General features: G+C 43.1%; 1 protein-coding gene across 1 annotated transcript in view; it reads right to left on the minus strand.

Moving 5' to 3' along the window:
- The window catches only part of AKAP6 (A-kinase anchoring protein 6), a 332898-nt gene that overhangs the window by 233068 nt on the left and 87276 nt on the right, over window positions 1-12554 (minus strand). The window contains exon 5 of the mRNA XM_084827230.1: window positions 12270-12392. Coding sequence (XP_084683356.1) covers window positions 12270-12392 — 123 coding nt within the window. The remainder of the gene's footprint in view (window positions 1-12269; window positions 12393-12554) is intronic.

The following is a 12554-nucleotide window of genomic DNA, read 5'->3' on the forward strand; positions in this document are numbered from 1 at the left end:
GATGATGATGTTCTACTACCAGATAATCAGCAGTATCGAAGGGCGATTGCTAAGCTGCTATTCATCACAACAGTTACTAGACCAGATATAGCTGCAGCTGTGGGCATCCTCAGCAGGAAAGTGGCCAAGCCATCTCAACGCGACTGGAATGGAGTGAAGCGTGCGATACGCTACTTGAAAGGAACCACACATGCAAAGCTCAAACTGCCCAGCAGCACACATGCAGGACTGACTGGGTTTGTGGATGCAGACTGGGTGGGCGATGAGTCAGACCACAAGTCCACATCAGGAAACCTGTTCACATACAATGGTGGGGCTATCAGTTGGGCCAGTAAGAAGCAGGCAGTTGTGGCCATGTACTGGTAGGTGGCAGTATTGCAACCGAAACTCTCCCCACGACCTGAGTTCGATCCCAGCGGAAGATGGGTCCCAGGTAACTGGCTCAGGTTGACTCGGCCTTCCATCCTTCTGAGGTCGGTAAAATGAGTACCCAGCTTGCTGGGGGAAAGGTGGTCACGACTGGGGAAGGCAATGGCAAACCACCCCGCTATAGTCCGCCAAGAAAACACCAGCGCAAGCGGCGTCCCTCTAGGAGTCAGCAATGACTCGGTGCTGGCACAGGAGGAACCTTGCCTTTCCTTTCCTTCAACAGAACCAGAGTATGTGGCAGCAGCCAGTGCATGTCAGGAAGTGATTTGGCTCAATTATTCACTGACATGGGACTGGAGAACACGCAAGCCACCGTGCTAAATAAAGACCATCAGGGTTGCCTAAAGCTGGCATCAAGCAAGAAACTGAGGCCATGGACGAAGCACACTGACGTGAGGCATCACCTGATCAGAGACTTAGTAGAGCAAGAGGTGATTGAACTGAAGTATTGCCCGACTGAAGAAATGGTGGCAGATGTGCTGACAAAGCCTCTGCCAGGGGAACTGCGCCAGCGCCACCTGATGGGCATGGGATTAGTACAGTGACCCATTGCCCTAGGGAAGGGGTGTTGGAGGGACTCGGGCCATGAGTCACTTAACCTGAACTTGAAGGGTTAATATGTACCTGAGTCAGATGGGATGGGATCTCTGGGAGATCATATTGCTTTTTCCTTGTCTCTGCCCCCTACTCTCTATCCCCCTTCCTACTTCCTCCTGCAAGGGGTGCTGACCATGAGGCTGACCTCAGCCAACTTACCTAGAGATGTAAGCTTGTCATATCTCAAGTAAAGTCTCTTCCTAACCCATGACTTGAGTGTGTTTTGTCTACATCCGTGGCTACTAACGGGGCTGATTCAGACTTCAAGCATCACAAAGAAACTACAGGTACTCTGTGCAAAAGTATTCACCTTTGATTATTTCATACGACTGGTCACAAATTAGTCTTTATAAATCAAGACCTGCAAAATTTAATTGAAAGGATCTTATTTTTAGACACCCAGAACACAACCTATTCATTCTCACACACTCATAGTACTCAGTCCAGGGGAAATGTAACCCCCTGCTACTTATTCTTCCTCTCCTTCCTCCCAATCTCGTCCACCCCTGCCATGGCAGCAAAGTGCTGGGCACTGTCATAGCAGGTCATTGTGCCCAGAAGGAAGAGTGGATGGCTAAAGTGATGAGCTGTCATTTCTACAGGGAAATGGGTCAGAAAACATGGTTTACAAGGCTCTTTAGAAGTTTTGCTGTCCCAAACACAGAGTTCACCCATGCTATCAGTTTCCAGCTGCTCCTCCTATCTTTCTGAAGTAATGGCCCCTTTCCCTGTCATGTAGATCCAAAAATTGAAGATTATTGATAGCTCAGAGCTCTTTTGCAAACTACATGGAAGGAATTCTGTACAATTGACAAGGAGCTGATTCCAGTCCTGGTTCCGTGATGATTGTACCTGCATGATATACATATTTGCAAACACACGTTGACTGCATTCACACATAACCTTTATAAAATGTACACTTAAAGGTGTACATTTAAAAAGTGTAGTGTGAGGAGAGGCCCTCAAGAATCAGAGCCTTTCAGCAATGCATAGTAGGGCTGTGCACAGACCCCTTGCTTCGCTTCTGATGCCACTTTGAACCCTCCGAATCAGCTTCGCTTTGACTCAGACCAATTCGGACCCCATCTACTTTGACTCAGATCCGAATCCGAAGTGAGATTCGGATATCCGGATCACTCGGCTTGGGCATTTTCCCACTGACTTGCATGGGAAAACACAAATGGCCATAACTTTTTTCATTTTTCATGATAAATAAATAAAACTTGGGGGTTTGGCCCAGTATTTTCGTGCTAGCTGCAGCTGAAATTTGATTGTTTCCACAAAAACTCCCAAAGCAAAGAACTATACCTCTCAGCCTTGCGCCTCTTCCTCCTCCTGCCTGCTCATGAGGAGGAGATGGCTAGTGGTTGGAGCGTGCGCCGTGCTGTTGGTTGGCTGTCCTTAACAGCTGACCAGGTGGGAGGAGGAGGCACGGCTCATGTCCTCACTGCTAGCTGTCTCCTGCTCATGAGGAAGAGACAGCTAGTTAGCAGCTGGGCATGCACCAGGGATGAGGAGGAGGAGGAGTGGCACATGCCCCTGCCGCTAGCCAGCTCCCGCTCATAAGGAGGCACTGGCTAGTGGCAGGGGCATGCGCTGCACCTCCTCCTCCTGCTGCCTGGGCGATTCACAGTGCTTTTTGCGATTAAGTCTATGTACACACATAGACCTATAGGCAAGAAGTGCTGTGAATCACCCATATGCTCAAGATTCATGGCACTTTGTGTATATAAGTCTATGTGCACATAGACTTCCAATTGCCATGTTTTTTAAAAACATGGCAATAGCAGCGGAGGCAGAGGGACCGGCAAGCGGAGCAGAGGCTGCGCAGGAATCCGGAGAACCAGGATGGGGGTGGTGTTACTTAGGGTTACATCCCTAAGTAACACCACTAGAATGATCTCTGTCTGTAAACTGCAGCCGTTTTTCTCCAGTTATTCAGTCTCCCCCCACGCCTCCTCCACCACTGTCACTGATTGGAGATTGCTGGGTTACGTTCAGCCCTGATTTGGCAACTAGAGTTTCCATTCGCCAAAGCTCCCTCCCTCCTCCTGCTCCTCCTCCCTTCCCCCCCCCTCAACCCCTCGCTGAATTTTCTCAAGTTAATACTTTTGGCGCCAGGCTGTCTGGGCTGCTCAGAACGAATCACCGAGTGGGATGAGGCACTTCGTATACAAGCCGCTTCGCTTCAGGGTGCCTGTGGCTGTTCTGTTCCACCTCATCACACTGAGGCACTTCAAAAGCAGCCCGCTTCGACTTGTTATTTGGGCTTTGGACCGAAGCAGTGCACAGCCCTAATGCATAGTCCCAACTGTGGCTTACATCCCCTTCAAGCTTGGGATCCCCTTTAGTTGCCCTCTCCCTTAGTGTTCTCTGATTCCATGGCAACCATAATTAGCTGTTTGCTTGCCTCTGTCCTCTTGTTCATGTCTAAAGAGGCCAAGTGCTGATATCATAGTGCTGGCAAACCAGACATTTACAAATACTTTTCTCTTAAGGGGGCACTTTCTTCCCCCAAACCATCAGGGCTAGACCTTTGTATCAATCCCTGAACAATTGGATTTATTTGGAGAAAGTATATCAGGAAGTATATTTAAAGGAAGTATGTTTATTTAGAGGAAGTATATCAGCTGAATATCATATCCAAACTGTTCCCTATTAGCCAAACTGTTAGGTAAAAAAAAACCTTGGCAAGTGTCACAATTGGCACTCATTGATATTTCTATAGTTCTGTTATTTGTTATAAGTAGGGATGTCCGAGAATTCCGCCACGGACTCCAATGATTCTTTTGACTCTGGCCTCTGGAGTCCATGGTGGAACGGGTCCACCTACCTCCGCCTCCTGCCAGACCCATGTGGAGCTGGATCCTCCTCACTGGCCAGCTCTGTACAGCAAGCAATACAGCCGCCATTGCCATGCCATATCGCTGAGCACGCACTGCAGGAAGGGATCCAGATGCAAATGGCGTCCGCTACGCCATTTGTGGCTATAAAGATCTTAGATTAAGCTAAATGCAGCCATAAATGGCTGCATTTAGGTCAATCTAACAGCTTTATGGCCGCAAATGGCGTCCACTACGCCACTTGCGTCTGTTTTTTCACGCGATAGGCTACGCAAATATCTACGTAAATACAAATGAGTAGCCTATCACGTGAAAAAACAGGGACGCAAATGGCGTAGCAGACACTATTTGCGTCCGGATCCCTTCCTGCAGTGAGTGCTCAGCAATATGGCACAGCAATGGTGGCTGTATCGCTTGCAGTACCGAGCTGGCCTGCGGCTCTGCGGAGTTGCCATGGAGCGGTGCCGGCTGGTGAGGATTCCGGGGGGGAGGAACGGATTGCCTCCCCTCGCCAGGGAGAGCCTCCCCTCCGGACTTTCCCCCGGACTGGCAGGTAGGGGATTCGTACATCCCTAGCTATAAGCCACATTGGTCTTCCTTCACAAAGGAAAGGAGATATTCAGTTGAGATAGATGCACACATGCATACTTGTTACGGTGAGCCAAAATAAATCCTAGCATATTTGGAATGGACCAGGGATTCTACCAGGAAGAAACTACTATCTCTAAGCTTGTCATAGTTGCCTGTATGTAGATTTGGTGAATCGAAGACAACATGAAAATTCAAATATGCTGACAGCTAGCTACAAACTGCAAATACTAGCCATTACAGTCACCTGCTACCTGGTCGACATTTTGATCATTCACGAACAGTCATATGTAATGAAATAAACTTCCATAATTGTTGGTCTGCAACTGGCTAAACATTTCCTGGACCACATTTCATTATATATGATTTAACTAGTGAACAACCAAAATGGTGATCTGATAGGGTGATCATTATTGCTGGCACTTCATAGGCCCTTCTTTATACTACAATTCTGTTCAAACCACATTAGGACTTATTTTGGATCACCAAGCATGCATCCATCTCATTTGTATCCTGCCTTTTCTTTGCAAAAGAAGACCAGTGTGCCTTGTAAGTGCTTATCCAATTTATGCATTAACAACCCCTGCCCCACAGTTTCCATATAAAACTACTTAATATAAATAACATTAGGAATCAACTAAGGGTGCAATCCTATGCATATTTATACAGAATAAGTCCTACAACGCCTGGGAGTGGTAGGACTTTTTTCTGTCTAAACATTCATAGGATTGCACCCTAAAACATGCAATATAAAAATCAAAATTTAAAATGTCAGATTCAAATAACGTAATCCAAAAATGGTTGTCTGTATAAATAATATGTTATTAGTTTCCTTTGGAAATACCCTACCTTACTGTCTTGTCTGCTGATATATCAGTGAGGTGTAGCCTAAAAAAATGCAATGGAGAGAAGGCTTTCATACCTTTAAAAGTTGCATAGAAGACGGAATTTGGTCAGGGACAGTTTGCTGTATAGTGGTGAGAAAAGTTCTACCTACTGAAATTCCTTTTTCAATACAACCATCAAAGATACAAGAGCTCTGTTCTCCTTTATGCCCAGTCACCCTATCACAGAAAGGGATTTTCCCTGAAAGCCTAAAAAACAAGCCAATGTTCAAAACCCATGCTATGCTATTTTTGTATTTTCTAGCACTCCATTTGTCATCTAGAATTAAAAGCTACTGTTTTCTTTATTTTAGGAAACTAATTTCACTTTTCTACAAAGTTATTCACATTTAAAACTGAGGTAGCCCACAAAAATAACATTTTGATATTATTAGGCAGGAAGTGCCAAAACTGGATGAAAATTAGATGAAGCCAAAAATATAAACTGGGTCAAGCACCCAAAGAAAGGGGAAAACCATTACTCTTTGTGCAGCTACTTTTCTTAAAGCTTCACTTTTCATGCAACCTTTTCTAGAAGTTCCTTTCATGAAAACAAGCTTGAACAAGCCCTGACAATATTTAATTTACTGTTTACTTAAAACAGGCCTGTGTTGAATAGTTTGTAATCATGCACTTCACAAGAGATGCACCATGCAGGCGCCTCATATAGCAAAGAAAACCTAAAGGGCCCGGGAGTAGGTTGGATAATTTCATGTAATTGAAGCAGAGCATCGATGCAGCTGGTTGTGGTGCTGCCTCAAGATGATGTGGATGCGTTTGATAGGAAAATTGGAAAAGATGAGGTATTCTTCTTCATTAGAAAAAATAGACTTGCTGCCCTAGAAAAGATTCATTTAACATAACATATCAAGTATACAATGCAGCTTGATTTACAGGTGCACCTATTAACCAGTAATAATGTTGACTGAAGAAGTAAAATATGATGAATAAAGATGGGCCAAAACTCTGGGGCTTGATTTGCAATTTTACAGTTGCACAAAACTCAGACTTGGCATCTAATTTGCTGCAAAGCACAAACCGCAAAATCCAGCAATAGATTAACCAATAACACATTGGCCTTAAGGGGAAAACTCTTTTCACAAACTGCAAGCATCATAGCAAACAAGAGCAAAATAGATGGCAGTGGGTTGCTTGTTACATTACTCAGGAATGTATCTGCGTAATGTTACTCAGGTGTGTCTTTTTTCTTCTTCAATCATGAAAGTTGAGCTTGTCACTTCCCAGAAAAAATAATCCAACACCAACAGATTGAACAAGTCTAGCATCGAGAACACGGTTTTACAGGTGAGTTATAAGTAGCTGGACACTTATACCCAACGGCCAACATCTGAACTCAGGATTCTAATTTATTTAGTGGAAAACTGTAGCATTATTTCAATAATGAAAAATCTAGGGCTTGATCCAGTGGAGTACAGGTAAAGCGCTCATCTATAAAATCCCACAGGGTTCAACAAAACATTGTTTTCCTGTTCCCGTGCCAGCACAAGCGCTTGGGTGCATGTGCAGGCAATGAAAAGAGTATACTGCAGGAAATGGGGAGATCCATGCCTTCTCCCAGCCCTTCATCCGTGTGCCATGCAACTTACTTGGGCTCTGGAGCACCCATTTTCTGCAGTGCCCCCTGGAACTTTGTACCTGTACTTGACTGAATCAAGCCCCTACAACAACAAAATGTAAGGACTGGAAAAGGAGGGAGATACACATAGTTAAAAACAGGGTAGAAAGAACTTTCTCACTGCTGCACAGGTCATTTCCTGGTTAACACTGAAAACTGATTTTAAAATGTCTCCAGGGGCAGAGGTGGGAGTGCCTGTAAACATCAATGGAGAAATCCATTTTTTAAAATGTATCTGGGGTTGGGCACATTGTGGAAAGACACACGCACACACACGCACATCAAATTCCAAAATGGAGACACCCCCACCAACAGGCTAATGAGGACTGAGCATGCTCAGTGAGTACAATATACTGACTGACTGTTGTAAATGGCAGGGAAGGGAATTGGAATGGCATGGCTGGAATCCTGAATAGAAGCACTCACCACTATATCATTTTCTTACTAGTGCTGTGACACTAGGCTCCTCCACCCTTTTAAACTCCCGATGAGTGTGTGTGTGTGGAATTTTGGGCAAAAAAATGGGTGGGGGCAGTGGAGGCTGGTGGCTCTGATATCATGGGGTAGTGAATCCACGGTTTCAGTCAGAACCAGTCAGAACTCTAAAGGAGCTATCCAAGGTGCTTTTCACAATAATGTTACCATGTTTCTTTAAGGATTTTTGTTTTATTAATATTATTTGGGAATCAGAGGCAGGCAGATACATACCGATCTATGGCAGCCTTCGCCAAGCGGTTGCCCTCCAGACCTGTTGGATGGGAATGGTGGGAGCTGCAGTTCAGCATGTCTGGAGGACACCAGCTTGGCAAAGGCTGATTTATGGCGACATGCTTTATGCCATTTGCAAAATGAGTCCTTTAAAAATATGTTTAGTAAAGATTATGGAGACCTCCTAATAACTGAAGACGTATGGAAACATACGTGTTATGTAATAAATATCTATAAAACTAGAAATAGGGAGTAGGCGCTTATTATATCCTTCCTGCATTGGCAAAAAAATAAAAATAAAAATAGGATAGGGACTGTTGTTTATATACAAAAGATCTGAGGACTTGATGAAAACAGAATTGTTTAAATTATTATTGTAATAATAATAAAACTTTCTTAGGCACCTTTCTCAAAAAAGACTGAAGGCAAATTAAAACATACAGTTTTTTAAAAAAATATATTATTTGTAAGTTGTGAGTCTGTACACGAAGTCTCAATTTTTGTTTATGAATAGTGGATTGTATCCAATGGTGGCTTTGCCTTAGCAGGAAGTGCTTCTGCTCATGAAAGTTGGAGCACTCAGCACTCCTGCCCTGCCCCCCGGTACCTGCTACAACCTCCGTGCGATATCCTATTCTGTTCAGGAGGGTCTACCAACCCTCAGGAACAGGGGTTAAGTAGGCAGGAGGACACCACTGAATAGAACCCACTATTGTTGATATTTTAAAAGTCTATTTCTCATGTGGATGTCTGAGTGTAAGGAACACAGTCACAGATACAGCTTCCATTGTGCAAGCATGAATATGTTCTACTGAACTACTCAAACCTTCCCTCCTCCAATCTGATTATTAATAAAGTCTGTGAAGAGGGAACTTACACATCGTCAAATAATAAATTCCTACTGGGTGCACACAAGAGAGCCCTTTTCACAGCCGGGTGAGCTTACCTAATGGTACAGGTAAGGATGTGGTCTAGGAGTGAGAAGCTGTGTGATGTGCCTCATAGAACAGATGATTTGGGGCACACACACACCCTTCAGCTCCTTAGCTTAGTACTAAATACAAATACTATATCAAGATAATTTTGGCACTGCATTTAATGGGAACTTAATTTTACAGACTTCTGTTTAAACACAGATTAGCATTTCTGCCAGACCATTACCAAATGAAAAGTTGACATCCTAATTAATAAAATATAGGTCACAAAGCAATGGCTAACTCTATCTTCCAGGTACAAACAAGTCACTTTTTAAATAACTTACAGTGCAATCCTATGCATGTCTGGTCCCAAGTAAGCCTTATTGAGTTCAGTGGGACTTAAGGTGCAATCCTATGGATAGACAGGAAGAAGTCCTACAATGTCTTGTATTCCCCAGCCATCATGGGTCTGTAGCTGACTAAACATGCATGGGATTGCACCCTTACTGTGTATAGATTTGCAGCCTGAATCATTTGTCTCAGAAAGGTAGATAGGTTGTTTGGACACATAACATTTCAAACTGCAAACTTACAGATCGCAAAAATATTGTGAAACTGAAATGGTGGGTCTTTCCCCCACATCATAGCATATACTTGATTATACCTGAAGGCCACAATCCACCAGGTAGCTTTACAGTGTAATCCTACGAATGTAAGTCCCATTAAGAAGTATGAAATTCAGAACTCCTATTAAGCTCAGTAGGACTTGTTCCTGGGTAAGTGTGTATAGGAATGCAGCATTAAATACCAAGGGGGGCTTTTTTAAAGCTAGTGATTTCAACACCGTGATTTCAACACCATGAGTTCAACACTTTTATTCAAGCCCAATAACTTGCTGTGCATTCAGAAACCCATGTGAATAAAGGAGCTGTCCACTAACTTCATCAGCAGTCGAATGTATTATCACAGGGATCAATGGCAAACAGAACTATCACCACAATCACAAGTTTTTGAAATTCTGAAAAGTACAGGTTTGACTAGTTTCTTCTACGCATCTTTAAAATTATTTATTGATTAAAAATTCTTTGCTTTCCATATTTTCAAGAGGTCAGTCCCTACTTTTCAATTTTAATCTATATTAACTGGTTTAAATTATGTCCCACTCAATTATAAATGCACCATGGAGATAAAATGGCAATAGAAGAGTAGCAAACAGTAGGTGGTAGATGTAATCAAGAAGAAAGTAGGGCAGCAGACAGAAACCCCCCATCCAGTCCACTCACCCAGTGCTTACAAATACTCCAGTTCCTGTTTCACATGTTCAATGTGTGTGTGTGTGTGTGTGTGCTTTAATTACTGGTATTGGATTCAGACTTAGTCATACTTAGAGCAGACCCACTGACATCAATGGGACCTTCATTTCAGTGGGTCTGAGTAGCCTGGATTGAACCACTAATTTCTTCTCATTTTTTTCTTTTATTTCCTTTATAGCAAAATAGTGCTATTTTACTATATAAAAAAAGAAAAGGGGAGAAATGAGTGAAATTAGTAATAGTCCCCACCCTTAGGTGGGAACAGGAATAGACATTAATGGGAAGTTCAGAAAGGCTATTCAATGCCAGTTAAAAACTATTTAATAGCAATTCTGTTGCTGTGCTCAACAGGAAGAAACTAAAGAAAAACACTTTTAACTAATGGGACAGTAGCCCTAAAAAACCTTAATAGTACTTTCTCTAACCACATTGGACAGGATGACACTGCAATTGCATTTTCAATTTTTAAAATTATACACACAATCGTGAATCAGGTCTGAACAAAAAAGAGAGAACAACACAGAAAACACAGGAGGACATCTGGTAGGCAGTGGTGTCATGTCTTTACTCTGTAAAAAATGTCTTTACTCTGTAAAGAGTCTTTACTCTGTAAAAAGTGAGTAAAGACAGGATGGTGATTCTAGACTTAGGGTGCAATCCTATTGGAATAGTTGGCCACCTCTGAACACGGAGGCGGCTGACTATCCAATGCAGGGTGGGCGAAGCATGGAGCAGATCCCCTCCTCTGCATTCTGGCTGCCCTGCATTTGTGACTAGATAGCCTATTTTGGCTGTCTACCTGGGGACTTTGGAGCGGGGGGGGGCGGATGTTACATAGGAAGTGTCATAATGATGCTTCCACAGTCTCCTCCCCTCCGCACTCCTGGGAATGACCCCTTTTCGCCCCCTCCACACTGCAGTTATGAGCGTAGAGATGGGGAAGAACTGTGCTGCCTACAGAGCAGTGGAGGAGGGGGAGGGGAGCGCGGTTTCTGGGAATTGAAAAATCTTATGGCCATCCAGACACTGTCTAGCAACCATAGGATTGCTCTCCCCAACTTCTAATTTGGCCAGTCTGATCTGGCCACAGTCATGCGTGCCTTAGTTACATCCCATTTGGGCTACTGTTAGTAGGTTGTAGGTGGGGCTGCTTTTAAAAACTGTTCAGAAATTTCAGCTGGTCCCAGATGCTCTGGCCAGGCTGTTGACCAGGGCCAGTTACAGGGAGCATGTGACTCCCTTGTTACAGCAGGTTCACTGGCTATCGGTCTGTTTCAGGGCAGAATTCAAAGGGCTGGTTATGACCTATAATGCCCTATACCATGGGCCCAGGCTACCTGAAAGACTGCCTTTTCCCATACATGCCTTATGATCTTCTGGAGAGGCCTTTCTTTCGAAACCGCTGCCTTCCGAGGAACGTTTGGTGGTGACCCAAGAAAGGGTGGTTTTGGTGGCCACTCCCAGGCTGTGGAGCTGCTGTCTTTCTGCTGGCAGGCAAAGACTGCTTTATTCAATAAGGCTTTTAAGTGTGTGTCTGTCTGTTTGGTTGGGTGCTTTTTTAAGTATTATTTTTATTTTTTATTCTGTGATTGTTATGTTTTTGTTGAATTTTAAAATTGCTTCAATCAATTTTAATTATGCCTGTAAATCACTTTGAATGCCATTTTTTTGGGCAGAAAGCCAGGGCACAAACCAAATAAATAAATAAATAAAATAATGTGGAAGCAGCCCCAAAGAAGCACTGAATTAAAAGCACTGTGCAATTCACCAAACACCCCTCCATCTATATTTTTTTCTGTAACGGATTCCAAAGCTTCTTCATGCAAACATGGCTCCCTTCTTTCCAGTATTTGGCTCGTAGCATAAGAACAATGATGGTAGCATTTAACACGCTATAAAAATGTGCATCATGTATGTTTTAAATAAAGTTTTAAATGTTCCAGTGGCAGAGTTTTAAAATGCAGAAAATGTAGCAATTTTTGATAATGAGTTTTTCATTAATATTATTAGAGCCCTTGTTCAAATTTTACAGTTGTCAGTCGAAAAGCCATTTTTCTTTGACTTATTACTTCCTTTCTGCAGTGACATTTCTTTCCTGGAGGATGATAATAATAATTATAGCATCATCCTAGTTCCTAAACACAGGTGTAGCATTTGTTCCACAGTCCTTGCTTATAGGATCAAAAGGGGAATCTGGTTTCTTTTCAGAACATGTACTGGCTGAAATTTCATTTAATACAGCCAGCAAGACTATGTTATGTATTTCCTTACAATGACCCATACTAGAAATAAAATAGAAAGCCAGACAAGCTATTTTCATTATTGACTTCAATCACAGTACAATCTTGTCTTACCAAGTGTGTTTCCAGGTAGAGTTTAAGGCTGTCTGTTTCTGCCTTAGGTAGAGTCCAGTTCTCTGTTGTTTCCATGGCTTCATTTAACCAGTGAATAAATTCATCCAGCTTGCTGACAAACCCCTTTCATAACAAGAGAAAAGAACAAGAAAAAAGCATGGATGTTAGTAAAAGTATAATCTAGTAAATACAGTGTTTTAGGACCAGTGTCAAGGGTAGGCATGATTGGGCATTGCTGAGGGTCCACACCCTAGCAGGGGCCCATTGACAAGACCTCCTGGAGTG

This window comes from Heloderma suspectum, chromosome 1, assembly GCF_057233095.1.
Source record: "Heloderma suspectum isolate Gila_16-S chromosome 1, 16-S_ref, whole genome shotgun sequence".
Lineage (NCBI taxonomy): Eukaryota > Metazoa > Chordata > Lepidosauria > Squamata > Helodermatidae > Heloderma > Heloderma suspectum.